Consider the following 23,951-nt stretch of genomic DNA (forward strand, 5'->3'; position numbering starts at 1 on the left):
CAGGGAGCAGCTGGCTCCACAGCATATCCTGCATACCCAACCAATAAACCAAGGTCCTCCTTCCAAATCCCAACTGAGTGCCCCAGTGGGAGGTGCTGGTCCACTTGAAGGCCCAAAAGACCAACGAATGGTCACACACCAGGACCCGAACGGGAGCCGCTGCTCCCCCAGCACCTGCCAAGAAAAACAGTGTATCAGTATCAGTACACACACCCCATTCAGTGCACATAGCGCCTGACTACTGTGAATTTCCATTGCCCAATCCTCTGGACGACGTCTTCTCGCAAACCCACGTGAGTAGCAGTGGTGGCAGCCCCGATCCGAAATGAATGCAAGGTAAGTCCCTCCACAGGGACCCTGGCTGCAATCAAGGCCTTCCGAATGACGGCCAAAAATTGATATTGAGTGAGGGGCCCCCGATCCTCATGCACAAACAAACAGCCCCCTGGGAAGGGCCCTAAATCCAGGTAAAGCTGTAAGGCAGTCACTGGACAAAGTGAAGAGTTGCTGGCAGCCGCCAGGCGGACGACATGTCCCTTACCATTTTGTTCAGTTTTAGAACGGTGTAAAAGCAAACGCGCCTCTCCCTCTGAAAAGGACAGATCTGAAAACCGCAGGCAACCGTCCCTAGGGGAACCCTTGCTTTTTGGTAATAACTCACCGGGCCGGAAAGCTCCAAAAAAGGCAACCAGTACTGCTGCTCGAAAAAGTGGGACTTCCCAGGGGGCCCCACAGCAGCCTGGCAACTGCCCAAGCAGGGCAGCTACCAAATCCAAGGTAATTTGGCGTCTAGCGTCAACTCCCGCAGGACACTCTCTAGACCAACCCTCCAGCATACGTCTAACCCGGGGGTCACTAGAGAAATCTTTGACCCCTCTGGCTTGGGCCTCAAATGCCAAAGCAGACAGATAACCACTGAAGGTAGACACAGCATGCCCCGCCCTATGGAGGAGCACCAGGAACTTCTGCAAGTGACTAACCGGTACCGGCCAAACCTCCGCCAGGCCTTCCGCCTTCCGAAAAAGGGAAAAGGCCTCAATCTTGGACGAATAACTCGCCCTGGTGCTGGGTGCCAGTGAAGCCGCTATGGCAAGCTGAGTTTCTACCTGCCAAGATGCCACAGAAAGGCAGGCATAGGCTCCGGGTGCATTGCTGATTCGGGTGCTAACTCCCTGAACCTGTTCACCTGAAAACGAGACAGGGCGTCAGCAATATTGTTCCGAATCCCTGGCACGTGGCAAGACTGAAACAAGATGTTGGCCTGAAGGCATTGCAGCACGAAGACCCTAACGAGCCCCATAACCCTCCGGGAGTGGGAATGAGTATTGATAACTTGCACCACGGCCTGGTTATCACACCAAAAACGAACTGACGAGTTAGAAAACTCGTCAGCCCAGAGGTGCACTGCTACCATTATGGGGAAAAACTCCAGGAATGTCAGGTCCCTGGTGACCCCACGCTGTGCCCAATCTACCAGCCAGCGGGCAGCACACCAACAGCCCCTAAAATAGACCCTGAAGCCTATCCCCCCAGCAGCATCCGAGTGGACCTGTAATTCAGCCTCGAGGAGCTGCTCGCTCTTCCAAAATGAAACGCCATTGAAGTCCAACAAAAAGGACTCCCAAACAGCCATATCGGCCCTGACTCCCTCGATGATCCTAACCCTGTGATGAGGGGCCCGAAGCCCAGCCATCAGATCACAGAGATGCCATAAAAAAGCCCGCCCCAGGGCCACCACCCTGCATGCGAAGTTAAGGTGCCCTGCTACTACCTGAAGCTCCCTCAATGTAGCCTTACGGGCATGCCCCAAAGCCCTAACAAGGTCCAAGAGGACCCCCAGCTTTGCTCGCGGCAACCTTGAGCAACCCGCCACCATGTCCAACTCAATCCCTAGGAAGGAAAGCTGCGTGACTGGCCCTTCTGTCTTTTCTTTGGCCAGAGGAACGCCCAGCTCTTCTGCCAGCTCCATAAAGCAGCGTAGCAAGTGCAGACATTCTCCTGAATTACTCCTGCCTACAAAAAGAAAATCATTTAAAAAATGAGCGGTAAATACCAAGCCAGCCCTCTGTCTCACTGCCCACTCCAGGAATGTGCTGAAAGCCTCAAAGGCTGCACAGGAAATGAAACAGCCCATTGGCAGGGCTTGATCAAAGTAGAATTTTCCTGCGAAGGCAAAACCCAGGAGGTCAAAGTCCTCGGGGTGCACAGGAAGCAAGCGGAAGGCTGACTCAATATCACACTTGGCCAATAGCGCACCTACTCCCCGGCCCCTCACAATCTGAACTGCGTCGTCAAAGGACGTATAACGCACTGAACAAAGAACTTCGGGAATTCCCTCATTGACAGATGACCCTCTGGGGTGTGAAAGATGGTGAATCAATTGAAATTCACCAGGAGCTTTCTTGGGGACCACCCCTAAGGGAGATACCCGTAGACAGGGAAAGGGGAGGCTGTCAAAAGGGCCCAGGACCCTACCAGCAGAAACCTCCTTATTAATTTTCTTCAACACCACCGCCTCTTTACCCACGACGGACCTAAGATTACGGGACATCCATGGCTCCCGATGGGATAAAGACGGAAACCTAAACCCCTCTTGGAAACCGGAAAACAAATAAGTGGCGGCAGACCTATTGGGATAGGTCCCCAGCAAGTGCCCAAGCACCTCAAGCCTGATGGGGCTGGGTCCCTTTACCCGCAGGGGGTGGAGGGGGGCCTCCTTTCTTATTGCTACCTGGCCTGAATTTTGAGCCGGGACTCCCAACCATGGCCCTAGGGCATGTGGAGCTCGGGTGCTTGGCACCGCAAAGCCCACATGCGTGCTTGAAACGGCACAATGCCCTCGAACACCGGCCACCGTTGTTAAATTCCCAGCAGACCATGTGGGGTTGAACCCACTGTTGGCCCACCGCTGTGGCTGGTGAGATCCCATGCGACCTGGAGAGCAAATGCCCACTATCCGACCAGTCCCCCTCTATGGGGCGGGCCGGAAACATAATTACCAGCCAAAGCTCCTGCAGGGGTGTGTCCCACGGTAAGGAGGGGTCCAAGGCAGCCCGCATGCAGAAACTTTCGTCATAGCGGATCCAGGAGGAGCCCGCAAAGTCAGAAACCGCCCTATGAATGATGTCCATATATTTTAAAAGCGCTGGGCCCCTAGCCAGTTGCGCCTGAACTATTACTCCCATATAAATAGTGAAGCCTGACAACCAATTGTTCCATGTTTTCTCGACCAGTTTGCGCTTAGTCACCTCATGTTCCTTACAGGATTCACCCTCCTTATGCTTGACCTCTGGCTCCTGAAATAAAAGACTAAATATGTCAACATATTCGCCTTTCAAAATCTTTTCCCGGGTAGCCGGGAGCAAATGGTCGCCCAAAGGCAGCCCCATGCCACCGTAGGGGGCATGTTGTGAAGAGGGTAAGATTCCCATAGGGTAAAAACCTGCCTGACCCCTGGTGGCATTGCACTCGCTGGTCCCGCAAGGGAACCATGGGCGGGCCTATTGCCCCAGCCGTACCTGCTCATCCACTCCTTGAAGACCTGCTGTAATCCCTGGAAAGCCCATTGGAAGACCCAATACCCAGGGTTGTGTGTAAGAGGACCAGAACGGGGCTGATCCCCAGCCGCCCATGGCAGGCATCGGCCAGGGAATGGAAGGCCAGTGGCCGGTGCCACCGGGAGGTGTTGGTGCTGCAGGTTCACCCAGCGCCATCGGGACACACACACACCTGAGCCCATAATCCAGTGATGCAGAGTGATTCCTTGATTTATAAGGAATTAAACAAGAGGCTTAACTTTGGTTGCAGAAACATTTTAATTATTTATTATTTTCTTAATTCTAGCTAACTAGGTAACAGTCTCTTCTGCAAGAGGGGGAGAACAAAACCAACTAAACTGATAAAACAGCCAATCAATAGAAGTGTAGACTGACTCCACCACAAGGACTTAACAAAGATACATGCATATAGACGACAAGATGCCTTGGACAAGAAAAGAGACAATGCTTAGTTACACAGTAAATACCAAACAGCTTTTTCTCTTTTCCCAGGTCCCTGGGTGCCTGTTTGACCAACCAGAGTGCTGATCCTCAGTCATTCTATGAGGCTCTACACATGATCAGTGTGTAGAGCCTTAAGGGGTTCTGCGGGGAGAGTGGACTTGACCCGCTCACCCTGCAGATAAGCAGTAGCTCATTGCGGATGGCCAATCCAGCTGCCCAGATGAGCAGCAGCTTCAGTTGGCCCAGCCACAGCTCACACGGGAGCTCTGGCAGTCTTGAGAAGGGAGTGCTGCTATGCCGTGCCCCAGCCCTCAGAGCCCCAGGAATGCACCACTGCCTCCCCTCTTCCTCACCCTCTCCCCATCCTCTCTCTCCAACCCACCCGTGGATGACACATAATTACAAAAACATGGTTAACGGAGCACTCGCTCCATTAACCTCATTTAGGGGGGAGGGGTATTTAGGTGAGTTAGCTGCTGTTGAACCACCAGGCTCGCCCGTAAGCCCGGAGGTTCTCAAAATCAATGGAAACTAGCCCAGTTTCCATCGGTCGTGAGAATAGCCCTTATGGTTTTTGGGGCCCACAAGCAGGTGCATGAATCCGGTTTTGGAACACACCTCAGCCTAAGGCAGTGAGCGTCCGTCTAGTGGATCAGTTGTCATGGGATGCTGTTTAGTCAGTTGTTACCAGTTTTGGGGGGAGCATGTGGAGCCCAACATGCCTCTCGAGATTTTTTTTTTTTGGTTACATTGCAGGGGGGGGGGGAGAAACTTGGGAGTTAGTTTAGGGTTGGGGGGTTGGGGGATGGGTCTGGAGAGGCACAAGGAGCCCAGTTAAGATAGATAGGGCATGGAAGAAGATTAACAGGGACATGTGTAGGTTCATCTCATTCCACGATGGAGGAGCAATTCCTCACCCAGACATTGTTTTTTTCTTCTCCAGAGTTTTATAGGGGCAATGGAATACTTCTTTTCCCCAGAGGGACAGACATTTTCTTATGTGATGTACAGAGGAGATTGGCTGTGTTGCTTCAGGGGTGGTGGGCGGCACAAGGGGCCGAATTAGACTAGCTCCATGCTATGACAGGTACAATGTGGTTTCATTACAACTTTTAGGGCTGGTGAGCACCTTAGGCATGCATTTAGTGAAAAGAGGACCCAGCCAAGACCTAGATGCTTTATGGCTCAGGGATCTTTGACTGGGAATTTTCTTCCAATCTGAAGAAGCAACACCTTCCTGAAAGGCTCTGCAGCTTCAGGGGGCGGGGTGGGGGTGGGGGCAGATGCTCTTTGCAGACACCTGACATTAGGTCAGCTAGGAAGGGCAGCCTCAACCCCTAGGGTAAGGAGGCTGCCTGGAGCCAAGTTGTGTCAGCCATGGCATTTTTGGACGGGCTCGCTCCATTGGTAGTGTGCCCATAGATAACAAACTGTAGGGGGTAGAGTTCCTATCCCCATCTCTTTAAATTATTAATAATAAAGTTGTGGCCTCTTTATACCATTTAAGTTTGTCTTGTGTCTTTATTGTCTGGGTGCAATATATAGTTTGGCCCTTAAGAAGGGGTTTCATTAAATTCTTCTAGCATTTATTACATCTTTTCAGCAAGGAGAGGTGAGCTGAGGCACCTGTGAAAAGAAGATGCCCTAGGCCCCTTCCAGCTCTAAAACTCAGTGATACTATAAAAGCAGGTATGAAAGGAATCTGGCAATGGGACCCTCATGCCCAGAGAAGATGAAGAAAGACTTGCAGGGCTAGGAGGAGGAGTGGGAAGATGTGAGCAGAAAGAATGAGTTGCATAAGTGCCAGAATGCACAGAGAAGGAATTCACAAAAGGAAAGTTGATATTGGGAAAGAAAGGGAGAGGAGCCAGTTATGAGGAGGAGGAGTGCAATGGGGAGAAGAACCCATAAAGCTGTTTGGTGCGCAAGAGTAAGGAACTTAGGAAGCTGCCATATACTGAGTCAAACCATTAATCCATCTAGTTCAATATTGTCTACACAGAGTAGCAGTGGCTTCTTCAAGGTTACAGGCAGGAGTCTCTCTCAGCCCTATCTTGGAGATGCCAGGGAGGGAACATGGAATCTTTTGCATGCAGATACTCTTCCCAGAGTCGCCCCATCCCTGAAGGGGAATATCTAACAGTGCTTGCATGTAGGCTTCCATTCAAATGAGCTGGATTCTGGCACAACTCCTAGAAGGCCAGAGTTCAAGTCTGTTTCCACTACTGGTCCTGCCAAGTGTATGGGTCTGCTGCTGAGGAGTGTACATTGAAACAAAGGAGAAAATTCTATTTCTGGACTGGTTTTCATGATCAAAGTGCCACCGAAAGTCAGTTGAAGGAGGGAGGAGGAGATGCACGTGCTCCCAATACTCAATCATCTGGGTAAAAATGTCAGGCAGAGAACTGGGACATTTCTCTGGGTGTGAGGTACAGTCATAGTTGGTTGATGCAGGCAGGTGACTCTTCCACCCTAGATCAAGTCTAGGCCCAACTATCATTGACTCCTCACACTCAATCACTTCCTGGTCATCTGACTGACATTTTCACTGCCTGGACAATTGAGTTTTGGGAGCACAAGTGCTTCCTATTCCCTCCTCTGCCCAACGGTTGGTGGCACTTTGATCATGAGAACCAGCCCCACCACCACCACACACACACCTAGCTCGTTCAATTTTTGAGCTAGAAGCATGGGATGCTGGTGATGTGCACATCTTTTCCATGCAGTTCCACTCATGCTGTGTGGGCTGCGCTTGTCCATACTGGTCCCATGCATGCTGCACCTTGTGGTGTGATTGGGCAGATTAATCATGACTAGCAGATATAGTTGATTACAAGGGTGGACTCATTCAGAAGGACTGAATGCATGTCTTCCTTCCAAAACTGACATCCTTTCTCTAGCAAGACCTCCCTGCCATTGCTTACTCTGCTACAGATGTGTCACTCATCCAGGGAGGCCCATCATATTTGTGTGCACCTGAGGGAAGGCACCAATGCCACCTCTTCCTGCTCCTACCGCAAATGGCCCATGTGTTTGCTGAGGCCTGAACCAGGCTGCAGCTAGCCTGGGCGGTCATTTGGGAGGCCGGTGAGGGGGGGCCCCACCACTGCCACTGCCTCTGATGTCTCCACTGCCTCCGCCCTCCCTGCCGCCTCCAGCACCTGCATTTTACAGGAAAACTGAAGCCTTTCTCCCACCCCCACCCCACATTTAATGGGAATGCCCTTTACTTGTAAAGGGGAGTCCTCACCAGATTCCACTTTACATTCCACTTTACCCCCCGCCACCCCAGCCAGTCCATGAGCCAGTTCAGCCCAGCTCGATGGCTGAACCTGACCAGTCCCGGTTTGTCTGAGCCAGAGCTCGAACTGGCCGACAGGCTGGCTTGTACACCTTTACAACTGCACTGACTGGCTGACAATAAGTAGTAGGTAGAAAGGTGACTGGCTGGGGGATAAGTAGCAGGGAGAAAGACAGGTAGGATAGCATCCACTGAGATCGTGGGGTGGGGTGGGAAGAGTGGTGTCTTCTGCTTTTTCAAACACCACCTATGGCAAGTGTTTCATAATGCCTACTGAAAAGGCCAGCCCTGAGCTCATCCTTTTGGGGCATGGAGATGAATTGGGGGTGGGGGGGGCTCTCATGATGCTTACCTCAAACAAGAGTAAAGTATCAGGGGCCTCAGAATCTGATTTTATTTACAATCTTAGAAAAACAAATTATCAAATTCTTCTGCTTGGGTTAAATTCTGAACCATAGACAAATTATGTTCAACACCATCCCAGTCAAGCCTTGACTCCCTTCTCTTCTACCTCCCATAATCATTCTCTTCCCTTTAACTCCAACTAACAATTGGCACAGCTGGTGATAACACACTAGCTACAGCAAGATGCTGCATGAGCATTGCCCGTGGCAATATCATGCCATGCCAGTTCAGAAAGTGGGGTTTGAAGAGAATGGAAGGAGGGCTTTGGATGTTAGTGGGACGGAAAGGGACTGGGTATGTGGTAAAGTATTCCAGCTATCTGGAAGAATGAGGTAAAGTGTGCCGTTGAGTCGATTTTGACTCCTGGCACCCACAGAGCCCTGTGGTTTTCTTTGGTAGAATACAGGAGGGGTTTACCATTGCCTCCTCCCACACAGTATGAGATGATGCCTTTCAGCATCTTCCCATAACACTGCTGCCTGATATATCCAGTGGGGATTCAAACCAGTAACCTTCTGCTTGTTAGTCAAGCATTTCCCCGCTGTGCCACTTAAGGTGGTATCTGTAAGAATAGGTATGTAAGAAAATTTGTGGAAATTAGCTATCAAAACATTTCCCGAGGAATGCATCAACATATTTCCAAGCCACTGTACTGAAATCAAACTGGTGACTGAACCTTCTCTCTCCCACTTCCCACAATATCACTGATTTGATGGCAGTCAGAAGTGGCACTAAACTTATTTTGTTGAAGGAAAGTAATAATGGCACACAAGACACGAAGAAGAGTACTCCAGAACATAGGCCTTAGGAATCCATTTTCCTTCCCATCATTCTCCACAAGGCACCCTTCACATCCTTGTTCCTCAAACTGTAGACCAGAGGGTTGAGCATGGGGGTGATTACTGCATAGAAGACAGCAACAAACTTGTCCTGGTCTGAGGATCTGTCTGGAGGTTTCAAATACATGGCCATAGCTGTGCCATAGAAGATCCCAACTACTGTAAGATGGGAGCCACATGTAGAAAGAGCCTTGCTCCAGCCCTGTGCTGAGCGGATCTTCAGCACTGCCAGACAAATGCGGAAGTATGTCACCAGGATGAAAGCAAAAGGTACTAGGAGAGTGAAAATGCTGCTGCCCACTCCCAAGCCCACATTGGCTGAAATATCTGAGCATGCCAATTTTACAATAGCCTGCACTTCACATACAAAATGATTGATGACATTGTGGCCACACAGTTGGATCTTCATGGTGAAGGATGGCACAAGCGCCAGAAGAGAAGCCAGTAGCCATGAGGAGGCAGCCAACCAGCAACACATCTGTTTGTTCATGGTAAGAGTGTAGTGAAGTGGGCTGCATATAGCCACAAATCGGTCATATGCCATGACAGCCAATAAAATGCATTCCGCTATCCCAAGGAAGAGACAGATGCACATCTGAGCAAAACATCTGGCACTGGATATGGTGGGTTTTTCTGCAAAGCTGTGGGTCAGCATCTGTGGGATTGTGGTGGATGTATAGCAGATATCAAGAAGGGAGAGGTTGCCTAGGAAGAAATACATGGGGGTGTGGAGGTGGGAATCTACTACGATCAATAAAATTATGAGACTGTTCCCAATTATGATGATCAGGTAGAGGAAGAGAAACACTACAAAGAGCACCATGCGCATGAGGGGCTGGCTGGAGAGACCTGTCAGTATGAAGATCTCTGGCTCAGTCTCGTTATTGCCTTCAAGAATGGTGGAGTTGTGAAGTCTTCCCATGATGTGGAATTACCTGCAGGGAGGGCAAAAATGGACACAAAATACACTAGATAGAATGTTAAATGATGTCCCCCTGGATAATAATGGTGGACTCGTGATATCTTTGTTCCAATTTTGTTTATTTGTATGTTAAATTCAATGTGGCTATTTAGGAACAGGAATATGGCAGGCCAATAAGACATCTAATCAGCACCTGAGGCCAAGACCCTCACCAGCACCTGAATGGAAACTGTTGATCCCAACCCATGGTATGTAGAGTACCACATGCCAGTTCCCCTCAGCACCAAATCAACCTGCTCCCACAGCAGTGCACAGCACTTTCTACTTGTCAGTTTTCCCCAGCCCCCTTTCCCTGCTGCCATTGTTGCTCTTCCTCCCCGCATTCCTCCTCCCCATCTCTTCAAAAGGTAGAGCGCAGGGAGCAGACTGGAAGGAAGTATGGAGGAGTTGAGTGGTGGGCTAGATAGCCTAAAACACAATTCCTCTGCCATTCCTTCCAGTCTGTTCCCCACCCTCTGCCTTTTGAAAATGCAATTGCATGGTTATGCAAATGGCCTGTACACTTGCAGGAAGGCAAAAAACATGGCCGGTGCATGTGCACAGAAGCTCAAACTGGGCCCAAACTGGGCTGAACCAGGCCTGGGAGACTTGCGGGTGGATTGAGGGGAGGTTCAGATTCAAACTGAACCGAGAAAACTGTTTTTGTGCACATCCCTAGTACAGGGTGTGTGCAGGGCTTTCGTGGAGCGTCAGCTGCCATCTCTTCCACCAATCCATCGCCTGGTGGCCACCTCACCACATTTCATTAGTGAGCCAGCCCTGCACCTGACCTCAAAACACCCATAGGTAATGGGGAAGAAAGACCACAAACACAAACTTGAAACCACCACTCAGGCAATGACAGGTGTAAATTTGTGTATATAGTGGTTTATAATAGCCTTCAATCTATATCCATCAATTTACCAGGATAGTAAATGTGTACTGCACTGATTTTTAGATGAAGTAGTTTTAGTTCCCTTTCAAACAGATTTGATTTGTTAATCTTTTTATTAAATAATACAATATTCAAAGGAAGAATGTTACATAAACATATCTAACTAACAATTCATTGAAAAATTTGTTTTATGAACTTTCTCATTATTGTATTCTGAGATCCACTGACAAACTTAACCGGGGCTATTTGTCATGTACTCCTGTTCCCACGTATTTGCAAAACCTTCTGTTGTTATGTGACTAAGACAGCATAAATAGATGTTTTCTTATTTGCTGGTATCTACTGTGTGTGTTTGTTTAGATTATGGGTCTATTGGGGATACTGGCTGACATAGCGTGCAAGAGTACATCAGACCAATAATGTTGCATATATGCAAGTTGTGCAAATTACACAAATTGTGCAAACACAAAAATTGTGCAAACATTTTCAATGGGCTTACTTATGTGTAACATTTGCACAATTTGGGTGTATGCAATGCTGCTGAGCTGACGTACCCTTGCGTAGTATGTCAGCTCCTGGACCTCCTCCTCCTCCTTTTTTTCCATGAAAACTGCTTTGTGAACTTTTGTTGTTGTTGAAAAGCAGAAGAATAATTGTAGTGTAGTTACTTACAGAGTTGCTTGCAGTACTACAGATCCCAGCAGTTGGTGAAGCAGAGCTATGAAGTAGCAGTACAAACAGAGACTCAGAGACAGAGGGGCGATTCTCACAATCAACAAAAATCGGGCTAGGAGAGCCTAGCCCGATTTTTGTTGATCGTAAGAACCACTGGGCTCGCAGCCGAGCCCGGTGGTTCTTGAGTGGGTAACCCGCTCAAGAACCCCTGCTAAAACGCAGGTTTGCAGAGCGAGTGCTCCAGTAAACCTGCTTTTTAGGATCGTGAGTAGATCCCCGACCGGGAGGCAAGAAGCCGCCTCCCAGCTCCGGGGGTCTCCCCAATATGCCCTGCACACTCGCGCAGGGCATACTGGGGCTTGCGGGGGCCACACAGCCCCTGCTCCCTCCACCCCCCGCCGGCTCCGTCATGGAGCCGGCCATTGTGTGGGCAGCCGATCCGGCCGCCCAGCGCTCCCTTCCCGCTCACTGCCCCAAACCGGGTCTCACTAATCGTGAGACCCGGTCCAGAGACTGATAGGAAGCAAAAGGCTTAGTCAATATGTTGTTGCTTATTAAAGACTTTGATATAATTTACAACTTTGGAGCTATTTATTAAAGATTAAACAAGAGGTTACACAACAATGATAATAACTCTTATTGTAGGCTCACATTGTGTGTCTCATAACATGTCAGGTTCAGCACAGCTTGTACTGCTACAACTGTCTAAAACACCACTGGTGGTGTTGAGGAACAGCCTTGTTCATCTGTGACTTAAAATTGTGCATCGCAGTTGCACAATGCAACATCCATTGTTTCCAATGGACATTGTCAATTGCACAGGTTTAAGTAGCAGTGGCATGAGGCTGTTTTGCAACACTGCCAGCAGTGTTAAGACACTTGTTAAGACAAGTTAGACACTTGCAGCAGCATGAGCAGAATTGAAGCACTTGTATTATGCTGCACAAAATGTAAGTAGCTTGTTTGGTTTGTTGGTTTGTATGTTTGTTTTTATTATTCTTGGGAACTTTCATGGAGTGAATATCTGTGGATGTTTCTTTTAAATATCCTATTCAGATCTGCACTTCTGCAAAAAAGTAAAGGGGCACGTAGTTAGGGGAGAGGGGGGCCTGTGTTTGTCCCTCTCCCCGGCAGCCACTAAAAATGAGGGAGATAAAATAAGTAAATAGGGTGGGGTGGAGCTGGGGGTCCCTCAGGAGCTGAAGGGACCAGTTTCTTTGAACCCATCTGCTCAATTATAGCTACGCCCCTGTACAGGTGGCTTTCTCTTTTACTGTGATATTCAGCTTGATAATGACAGTTGACTGTCATTTGATTGAAAGATATCAGGACATACTGAATCAAGCTAAGGGATTCTGCTGTGTACTGAAAATCCTACTCTGTATTTTAAGAAATATGTTTTCCTACTAAGGAGACAGATGCTGAAGACTGGAAACCAGTGGTGGGGTGTGCAACATAATAGGGATTCTTTGCTTGTGACAGAAGCTACCTCTCTCTTTAAGAAGAGAGAAGAACCCAAACAGTACTCAAACCCACAGTGGTGGGGCATGTATGCATCTGTCATGTTGGTGGAGAAAATCATAACTCCTTTGCTGGGAAGGAACACAATCTCAAAGGATGGGGGAATCAGGACTATTCCATTGGATACCAATCCCACCACCCATCCAAAGAAGCCTTTCAGCAGCAAAAGGAGATGAAAATATTTTTTTAAAAATTGATTGAATTGGGCTTCCCAAGCATTTATATGGGTCGCCATTTATTTGATGTGTACATTTTGTTTATTTCAGCTCCTACTGCCCATCCCAGCATAGAAGCTGAGGGATTTAAAAATTAGAGAAGGAGAATTTACGTAGGAATTAATTATGATGACCCATTCTAAAATAACCAAACAGGCTCCTCCTCAATGCTGAGGATGTGAACATGCACAACTCAAGTAACTCTGCAGTGGTTAGAGTGTTGGGCCTTTGACCAGGGTTTGAATCCCAACACATCCATGAAACTCACATTAGCTGGAGCTTGGCCATTGGGCACACCATTATCTCTAGGGATGTGCACAGGTTGAGATTTTCATTTTGATTTGTACACAAATCGAATACCCACAATTTATTTGGGGTCCAAATCTGCCCCCCCAATCACCCCAGATTAGATTTGTACCCAAATTTTCTGAATCTGAATCATTTTGGAATTATAAAAGGGTCCCAGGGCCAAAAGAGTGGGTTGGGTGGTAGTGCCAACACTACCACCACACAACACAACACACCACCACTCGCTCTGGGCCACCCAAGTGGAGTTATGGGGCTGCTGAAATTCCCTTTTTTCCATATAGGAAAAAGCTTAAAGATGTGCCAACTTCAAAAATTCTTTAAAAATCACCCCTTTGCCAAATTCCTTTGAAATCTGCGTGGTAGCTTCCTTGCACCCATTGGGCACTACCATTCACCACAATCCACTCTGGGCCACCCTGTTTACACCCCCCTGGGGAGTTATAACTAAGGCTGCTGAAATCCCCATTATTCCCTATGGGGGAAAGCTTAAAGATGTGAAAACTTCAAAAATCATTTTAAAAGCATCCCTTTGTCCAATTTCTCTGAAATCTGGATGGTAGCTTCCTTGCACCCATTGGGCACTACCACCCACCACAACCCACTCTGGGCCAACATGGTGACCCCCACATGGAGCTATAAGGTTGCTTAAATCCCCATTATTCCCTATGGGGGGAAGCTTAAAGAAACGCCAACTTCAAAAATTCTTCAAAAATCACCCCATTGTCCAATTTCTTTGAAATTTGGGTGGTAGCTTCCACCCATTGGGCACTACCACCCAACCCACTTTGGTCACATAATGGAGGCTTTAATCTCTGAATTCTTCCAGTCCGAATATGGGGTGATTTGTTTTGTACTCGAATCTGGGCAACTGAGGACAGCGGTGATTTGTTTTGGCTACAAATCACCCAAATTGGCCAGGTTTAGGTACAAATCATTTCGTACCCTAATCGTTGTGCACAACCTTAATTATCTCTCAGATAAACCATTGTTGGGGGTGTGGATAACCCATTTGAGAGACTTCTCCAATGTTTCTCCCTTCTAGGAACCCTGAAATTATCTTTTGAATTAAACTAGAATTAAACCCTACCACCTCAACAAGATTGCTGTGAGGATAAAATGGAGGATCAAAAGAGATTATGGCAAAAGAACAGAATGGAAGTGTGACAAGTTAACTAGCAGAGGAGCATAGTCAAGAAGGTTGGGAACAAATGTGTGTAAATCCACAACAGTCTTCAGTTTTTTCATGAGTACAGACATCATCTCCAGGGGTGTAGGCAGAGGGAAACCTTGAGCTGTAATTCCTCAATTTAATTATTTATTGGTGGGGGAGTAAATATACTTTTTGTGGGGGTAGGTTTGGCTAGGGTCATAAGTTTGATAAAATGAGGGGAGACTCCTCAAATGCTTAGGGGCAACCTTAGAGGGTCATCTCTTTACCCTGCCTTTCTGTTTGATTGGGCTGTTCCTTCTTTACTATAATGGTAGAGAGCCCCCAACTAGTCTGTGGATGACAGAGGAGTTCATTCCAGCTCAGAAGAATTCTGTTAGGTGCAGGAATACCTACTGCAACCATCCACTTCTTGCTAAGAATGGGGAGATCCAGCTCATCTTGCATACATTTCATGCTCACAAGGGGAGTGGAGATAGAAGGCCTTCATGTTCTGACTGTAAAATCTAGGAGCATTTACAAAGCCCATGAGATGTGTGAAGAAGAACTTAAAAGAACCTACCTCATATTCTGACTTTCCAGGAGAAATCTGTTAGGAGAAGTTAGGAGAAAGCATTTTTCTCTGCTGTGTGAAGTGACCCACCTGGAAGCCAACCTGTTTGTCAAGCTAGACAGTAATGACATAAGGACCTTCTAATTATAACTTGTTGGCATTTACAAACAATCTTTATGGCCCTGAGCCACTGCAAATGGTCTCAGCACAAAGTAAAATACTTAGACCTCTGACCTCTGGGAATATGTCCCAAATATGCAATTAACTCATAATTGGAAAACATCACAGTTTTGGTCTTACTCAGTAACAGCAGCTGTGGGGGACCCAGTCCAAATGAGGATCATGGTGTAAGGGAGAGTGGCTTTAATTCTTTGCCCCCACCATAGTTCTAGTTGGGTCTGGACACCACATTTGGCCTGCGGTTTGGCAGCAACTGGAGTTTTCCTTCTGGGGCTAATAGCAGACATTAAGAGGGAGGGTGTGTGATCCAGATCAAGATGGAAGGAGGAATAAAGAGATAAAGTTTCCTCCTCCCACATCATGGTCCTAATCCAGATCAAGCACCCTGTGCCTGTTAATGCAGGAATTGCAGGAGGAAATCAGGGAGGCGTCAAGGAGAGGCAGAGCAATAATAATGGGTGACTTCAATTACCCACACATAGACTGGGTAAATTCACAGTCAGGTAATGACAAAGAGGTCAAATTTCTAGATACACTGAATGACTGTGCCCTAGAACAGTTGGTCTTGGAACCAACCCGAGAGAACCAACCTTGGACTTAATCCTGAGTGGCATGCAGGACCTGGTGCGAAGGGAAGAGTGACCATAGTGTGATTAACTTTAGCATACATGTGGGGAGAAAATCACCAAGGAAGTCTAACACAGACATTTTGAATTTCAGAAGAGAAAACTTCTCCAAAGTGAGGAATATGGTGAAAAGAAAGCTGAAAGGGAAAATCAGGAGAGTCACTTCACTCCAGAATGCATGTAGTTTAATCAAAACCACAATACAAGAAGGCCAATTAGATTGTATACCCAAAAGGAGGAAAGGTACCACTAGGTCCAGGATGATGCCAGCATGGCTAACAGGTAACGTCAAAGAAGCCATAAAAGGGAAGAAGCCTTCCTCCCAAAATTGGAAGGCCTGTCCAAATGAAGAAAACAGAAAGGAACAGAAACTCTAGCAAAAGAAATGTAAGCTGACAATAAGGAAGGCGAAGAGAGAGTTTGAGGAACTTTTAGCTAAAAGCACCAAGGGGGATAACAAAATCTTCTTTAAATACATCAGAAGCAGGAAACGTGCCAGGGAGGCACTAGGACCATTAGACAATGAGGGAGTGAAAGGGATCATTAAGGAGGATATGGAGGTTGCAGAGAAGCTCAATGAGTTCTTTGCGTCCGTCTTCATGGCAGAAGATAATGAGCATATACCTGTTCCTGAACCAGGCTTTTCAGGGACAGAGGCTAAAGAACTGAGTCAGATAGAAGAAATGATGTTCTAAACTGTCTGGAAAAACTGAAAGCTAGCAAATTAACAGGGCTGGATGGCATCCACCCGAGAGTCCTCAAAGAACTCAAATGTGAAATTGCTGGCCTCCTTGCTAAAATATATAACCTATCCCTGCAATCAGGATCTGTACCTAAGGACTGGAAAGTAGCAAATGTAACATCGATTTTCAAAAAGAGATCCAGGGGCAACCCGGGAAATTACAGGCTGGTTAGCTTAACATCCGTTCCAGGAAAATTGATGGAAAGCATCCTCAAGGATAAAATTGTAAAGCACATAAAAGAACAGGCCCTGCTGGGAGAGAAACAACATGGCTTCTGCAAGGGTAAATCTTGCCTCACCAACCTTTTGGAGTTCTTTGAGAGTGTCAATGAGTGTGTGGATCAAGGTGATCCAGTTGACATAGTCTACCTGGACTTCCAAAAAGCATTTGACAAAGTTCCTCATCAAAGACTCCTGAGGAAACTTAGTGGTCATGGGATAAGGGGACAAGTACATGTGTGGATTGCTAACTGATCGAAAGACAGGAAACAGAGGGTAGGTCTCAATGGAGAGTTTTCACAATGGAGGGAAGTAAGATGTGGGGTCCCCCAGGGATCTGTACTGGGACTGGTGCTTTTTAATTTATTCATAAATGATCTAGAAGTAGGGGTAAGTAGCGAGTTGGCCACATTTGCAGATGATACCAAACTCTTTCAGTTAGTGAAATCCAAAACAGGTTGTGAGGCGTTCCAAAATGATCTCTCCAAAATGGGAGAGTGGGCGACAAAGTGGCAAATGCGGTTCAGTGTTGTCACTTGTAAAGTGATGCACATTGGGACAAAAAACCCAACTTCAAGTATATGCTGATGGGATCTAAGCTGTCAGAGACTGACTAGGAGAGGGATCTTGAGGTCGTGGTAGACAGCTTGTTAAGTGTTGACTCATTGTGCAGCAGCTGTGAAAAAGGCCAATTCCATGCTAGGGATCATTAGGAAGGGTATTGAAAATAAAATGGCTAATATAATGCCCTTATACAAAACTATGGTGCGGCCACACCGGGAGCACTGTGTACAATTCTGGTCATCACATCTAAAAAAGGACACTGTAGAACTGGAAAAGGTGTAGAAGAAGGCAACCAAGATGATCAGGGGCCTAGAGCATCTTTCTTATGAGGCAAGGCTGCAACACCTGGGGCTATTTAGTTTAGAAAAAGGATGACTGCAGGGAGTCATGATAGAGGTCTATAAAATCATGCATAGTGTGGAGAAAGTAGATAGAGAGAAATTCTTCTCCCTCTCACATAACACTAGACCCAGAGGTCATCCCATGAAATTGATTGCCAGGAAATTTAGGACCAGCAAACAGAGGTACTTTATCACACAACACATAATCCACTTGTGGAATTCTCTGCCATGGGATGTGGTGACAGCCAACAACCTAGATGTCTTTAAGAGGAGTTTGGATAACTTCATGGAGGAGAGGTCTCTCAACAGATACTAGTTGGAGGGCTAGAGGCCACCTCCAGCCTCAAAGGCAGGATGCCTCTAAATACCAGTTGCAGGGGAGTAACAGCAGGAGAGAGGGCATGTCCTCAACTCCTGCCTGTAGGCTTCCAGTGGCATCTGGTGGGCCACTGTGTGGAACAGGATGCTGGACTAGATGGGCCTGGGCTGATCCTGCAGTGCTGTTCTTATGTTCTTATTAATGGGCTTTTTAATGGTCTTAACACAGGCCTAATCCATTTAGGCTCCCTGTTGTTTTTGGACTACAACTCCCATAATCCCCAGACACAGTGGCCAATATCCAGGGATTATGGGAGTTGTAAGCCAACATCTGCAGGAGGGCCAGAGTTGAGCAACCCTGGCTTAACAGAAGCCAATTCGCAAAATAGCCAGGAGCGGACAGGAAGGGTGGGCGGTGGGGGGGGGGGCTTCTTTCAACTTACCAATACCTTCCCCCCAGATTACCAAGCAGGTCATCTTTGGCGCATCTCCCACACACCCACATGTTCTGAACTCCACAAAGGAGTGCAGACGGTTATCCAGCCAGAACCTGTTGTTCTAGCTGCCCATATCCCACAATGCACTGTGCCATGTGTGCGGTGCTTTGGGGGATCCTCCTGTCAGATGGGCGCTCTAGGTGCCCATCTCTGTGTCTCCTCAAGCTGCACACAGCCTGAGGAGACACACAATACCCAGCAGCTGTATTAAGGGTGCACCCTTAACTAGGGTGAGTTAGGTGGGCAGGAAGCAGTGGGATACAAAGGGATCCTGCCAGTTCTCACAACTAGACTATTTCAGGCTGGGCTGCCTTTAAAAAGGTTTCATTACATTCTTCCAGTATGCCCCAGGGAGGCAGGCTACATGCAAGCCCTGTCTCCCGAGCGGCTGGGTGCAAAGTCTGGGAGCAAGTCCCCCTCCTCCTCATGGAATGGGGTATTTCTTATTTCTGGATATATTCCTGTACATTTTAATCTCACCTTATATAATAGATCCCCATCCAGCACTGTGTATTTTTTAAAATTAAATTTATGCATTGTATTTATACCTCTGGACAAGCTCCCAAAGTGGTTTACAATATACATAATAATTATAAGGTACAATATCTAGATGCACATGTTTATGGTAGTCTAGTGCAGATGGATTCAGGGGCTAGCTGATAAAGGCAGTTTATAGAAGCAGTCTCCCTGTTGCTCTACTGAATCTTTGGATAGTCTTCTAGTAGTAGTAGTTGTTGTTGTCGTCATCTGTCCTTCCCCCAAATAGCTCAGGGCATCATACATGGTTTCCCACCCACATTTTATCCTCGCAACAACCCTAAAAATATCTTAGACAGAGAGAGTGACACTCAGGAAGCATCATGGCTATGTGGGGATTTTCAACCTGGGTCTGCATAGACTTAATCTGATATTCTGTCCATTAAACTCCACTGCATGCATTTAATACCTTCACTCTGGACTTCATGCACAAAACAAGGAAGCTAGGCTATTGCCCATTAAAGCTCATTACACATTACATTTGTTCGACTTTAAGTAGTCACATAATTTATTGACTAACATAAGATCAAGTAGTATGATGATTACATTGAAGAAAAGGTAAAATGGCACTCAATCTTCTAAGATGAGTATTCCAACATATTGTTATGGATTAGGAAGGTCAGCGTGGTGTAGTGGTTAGAGTGCTGGACTAGGAGCGAGACGACCCGAGTTCAAATCCCCATTCAGCCATGATATTTGCTGGGTGACTCTGGGCCAGTCATTTCTTTCTCAGCCCAACCTACTTCACAGGGTTGTTATGAGGAGAAACTAATGTATGAAGTACACTGCTCTGGGCTCCTTGGAGGGAGAGCGGGATATAAAATGTAAAATAAATAAAATAGGTAATGGCTACCTGACCCTCTCATTTTATTTAGCTTTTTGTTAAATAAAATTACTAGTAATAGTTCTGGTGGACAAAGTGATGTTTCCTTCATGGTAGGGTTGTGCGTTTTGGTGGTTTTTTTTGTTTTGTTTTTGGCCCAAATCTGAAACACCCCCATTTTGTTCTTTGTTTGAAATCAGCCAGTCCAAAACACCCCAATTTTGTTCTTTGTTCGAAACTGCAAAATCTGAATCCGAAACATTTTGGATTTTGAAAAATGGCCCCAGGGAAAAACTAGTGGGTGGGGGTGGTAGTGACCAATGGGTGGAAACTACCACCCAAATTTCAGAGGAATTTGGCAAAAGGCTGGTTTTTGGTGAATTTTTGAAGTATAGGATTTTTCCCATAGGGAAGAATTGAGTTTTCAGCAAAAGTATAGCTTCATATTGGGGGAAAAGGGGTGGCCCAGAGCAGAGTAGGGTGGGTGGAAGTGCCCAGTGTGGGCAAGGAAGCTGCCAGAGTTATTTCAAAGGAATTGGGCAGAGGGCTGATTTTTAAAGATGTAATGGAGTTTGCGCGTCTGTAAAGTTCTTCCCCATAGGGAATGATGGACCTCCATAATTCCTGCCCCATAACTGCACTTGGGGGGCACCAGGGTGGCCCAGAGCGAGTAGTGGTGTAGAGCACATAGGGTGCCAACCACCTCCATGGATTGCTAACCCATGGGGTACTGGATTCTGTTTTTTCTGAGATGTTTGAGTGTAGATTCAGATTCTCTGGTAGCATATGAGAGTGGATTCATGGTTTGTCATTGAAAATCCCATATGCTACCAGAGAATCTACACTCAGAACACCTCAGAAACAACAGAACCCAGCACTCCATGGGCTAGAAACGCATGGGGGTGGTTGGCACCCTATATGCACTACACCACCACTCGCTCCTGGCCACCCCAGTGCCCCCCAGGTGGAGTTATGGGTCTGCTTAAACCTCCATTATTCCCTGGGGGGGGAACCTTAAAGAAGTGTAAACTTCAACAATTCCTAAGAAATCAGCCCTTTGCCCTATTCCTTTGGAATCTGGGTTGTGGCAGGCACCCCTTGGGGCACTGCCACCCAACCCACTGTTTTGCCCCTCAGGCCCCCTTTCTGCCCCAAATCTGCCCCAAAGACATGTCAACTTCAGAAATTCTTTAAAAATCAGCCCGTTTCCCAATTCCTTTGGAATCTGGGTGGCAGCAGGCCCCCTTTGGGTCACTACCACCTGAACCACTCTTCTGCCCCCAAAGCCCCCTTTCTGCCCCAAATCCACCCCAAATAACATCAACATCACCCATGAACAACAGCAGAGCTTTGGAAAAAATCAGGCAGATTTCCAAAGGTCATGCACATCCACATCCCCCCCCCCAATGCAATTGATCTACACACAACAGTGTGAAACAATAGCAATGAAAAGCACACTGCCCCACTGGGCAATGAGGGTAAATGCACACTGCCCCACTAGCCAATAAGGATAAAATTTACCCTTAAATTTGCTTAAAAGGAATAAGGAGGCAATTGCCAGCAGATCAGCCCATGCTTTCGCTCACCAATCTGCAGGCTGGAAGGGCCAGAAATTCAAACAGATGTCAAAATTCAAAATGGAGACCGAAGGAGAAAGACTTTTTGCGATTGCAAAGTGGAGTTTCAAAACAGCCGAAACAACAAAATGTTTTGTATCCAAAACAGGGACGTTTTGTTTTGGCTACAAAATTTTCTGTTTTGAGCATTGGGTGTTTTGTTTTGGCTGCAAAACAGCCGAAATGGCCTGTTTTGTGCACAAAATGTTTTGTACCCGAAACGAAATGCACATCCCTACTTCATGGCTCTTTTAGATCTATCACCGTCAAAGGGAGACACCACTAAGAAGATTGTAAAACTCACATATTCCATCTGAGAAAAGGGGCTGAGGTGACACCACCCTGTTCCTCTTCCTTAAGAAGTGTGTGAAGTCACAGCAAAGAGCAGTTCAGAGAATCAGCTGTTCTTTGAGAGACTTAGTCTGATTTTGGGAAAGAGTCTAGAATGCACCAGGCCAAGAACCAGTAACACTTTTTCGGGTATAGGGGTATTTCTCTGGGACCCTGATGCAATTTGTGACTGGCTTTTAGGAAAGCTCTGCTCTTCCAACTCCACCTAATGCTCCACCTGCATATTTGTGGGAATTGTTGTGAGGAGAAACTTAAGTATGTAGTACACCGTTCTGGCCTCCTTGGAGGAAGAGCAGAATATAAAATGTAAAAATAAAAAATAAAATAAAATAAATAAACCAAATATTATAAAGACAACATACTGTAAGCATCTGATAATCCCCCCTTTCAAGGAAGCAGGATACAAATAGTACTACATGATGAGACTTATCAGCATTCAGAGAAGTGGGGTTAGAAAATACATGACAATATTTATTAGGAATCCATTTTCCTTCCCATCATTCTCCACAGGGCACCCTTCACATCCTTGTTCCTCAAACTGTAGATCAGAGGATTGAACATGGGGGTGACGGCCACATAGAAGACAGCAACAAATTTGTCCTGCTCTGAGGATCTGTCCGATGGCTTCAAATACATGACCATAGCTGTGCCATAGAACATCCCAACCACTGTAAGATGGGAGCCACATGTAGAAAGAGCTTTGCTCCAACCCTGTGCTGAGCGGATTCTCAACACTGCCAGGCAAATGCGAATGTAGGTCACCAGAATGAAGACAAAGGGTACTAGGAGAGTGAAAACACTGCTTCCTGACACAAGGCTTAGATTAGCTGAGATATCTGAGCATGCCAGTTTCACAACAGCCTGCACCTCACACAAAAAATGATTGATGACATTGCGGCCACATAGTTGGACCTTCATGGTGAAGGATGGTACAACGGACAGAAGAAAAGCCAAGACCCACGAGGAAGCAGACAACCAGCAACATACCCGCTTGTTCATGATTAGAGTGTAGTGAAGTGGGCTGCATATTGCCACAAATCGGTCATATGCCATGACAGCCAGTAAAATGCATTCTGTTACCCCAAGGAAAAGGGAGATGCACATCTGAGCAAAACATCTAGCATTGGAGATGGTTGGTTTTTCTGCAAGGCTGTGGACTAGCATCTGTGGGATTGTGCTGGAAGTATAACAGGCATCAAGGAAGGAAAGATTGCCTAGGAAGAAATACATGGGGGTGTGGAGGTGGGAATCTACTATGATCAATAAGAGAATGAGACCATTCCCAAGTATGGTGATCAGGTAGAGGAAGACAAACACCACAAAGAGCACCATTCGCATGAGGGGCTGGCTGGAGAGACCTGTAAGTAGGAAGAGATCTGGCTCAGTCTCATTATTGCCTTCAAGGATGCCGGAGTTGTGAACTCCTGCCATGGTATACAATTATCTGCATGAATGGGAAAATGGAAAATGTTATATGAGATAGACGTCACATGTGAAATAATGTTTTCCTGCTTAGTAATGGTGGTATGTGTTCTCTAATCTTACGTCTTTACGTGTTAAATTCCATATTACCATCTAAGAATATCAGCTTACTAGGCCAGGATTCCATCCAAATTAGGGAGGCACATGTTTTAGCAAGGGGGAGTGGTCAGTGTAGGGGGGAAATGGCAGTTCAATAGCAGAGCAAAACCAGTTTGGTGAGAAAGCAGCCAAGCAAGAGGTCTTGAGACAGTTCTTTAATAACGAAGAAATACAAGGATTTATTTAAAGAAAAGGTTGCAAACAAATGTGGAAAAGCCTGCAGCTTAATTTCAACTGTAGCTCATAGTTGAAGAGAGAGACCAAAACAAACAGCCATCTCTGGGGAAACAAAATGGAGACTAACACTGGAAAAACAAAGAGGGGAGGAGTCCAGCACTTTTATCCATGACCCTAAAAAACCCCAGTGGTCACTATGAAACATTGCAGCTGAGAGCAGATGCTGCCAGGGTCCTAGCTTGTACAGTCAGGCCCGCAAGGCTTGGAGATTTGAGAGCTATGATTCATACTTCTCCCTGCTTTGGGGGATACTACCAACCTGAAAGGCTGAATAGTGTGGTGATCTGAATCTACTTTGATAACACTTCAGGGTTGTCAAGGAAGAGTAGGGATCTGAAGTTGTTTGATCCAGTGCTTTGAGCTAGGGTGATTGCCCAAACAGATTTGGGGGAAGGATGCTATTGGTAGACCTCCAGTCTGGGTGCAGTGCCCACACACCTTGCAGGGTGGAGAGCTAAACCTGCTGCAGTTACACT

At 46.8% G+C, this 23,951-nt stretch overlaps 2 protein-coding genes across 2 annotated transcripts; both read right to left on the reverse strand.

Moving 5' to 3' along the window:
* Positions 1 to 8,511: 8,511 nt before the first annotated feature.
* On the reverse strand, positions 8,512 to 9,468 carry LOC128343740 (olfactory receptor 13H1-like). Its single transcript, XM_053293172.1, has one exon. It carries the CDS (start codon positions 9,466 to 9,468, stop codon positions 8,512 to 8,514), a length of 957 nt encoding a protein of 318 aa, XP_053149147.1.
* A 12,663-nt stretch (positions 9,469 to 22,131) lies between these two features.
* Positions 22,132 to 23,088, reverse strand: LOC128343741 (olfactory receptor 13H1-like). Its single transcript, XM_053293173.1, has one exon. It carries the CDS (start codon positions 23,086 to 23,088, stop codon positions 22,132 to 22,134), a length of 957 nt encoding a protein of 318 aa, XP_053149148.1.
* Between the last annotated feature and the right edge of the window lie 863 nt (positions 23,089 to 23,951).

This window comes from Hemicordylus capensis, chromosome 2, assembly GCF_027244095.1.
Source record: "Hemicordylus capensis ecotype Gifberg chromosome 2, rHemCap1.1.pri, whole genome shotgun sequence".
Classification (NCBI taxonomy): Eukaryota; Metazoa; Chordata; class Lepidosauria; order Squamata; family Cordylidae; genus Hemicordylus; species Hemicordylus capensis.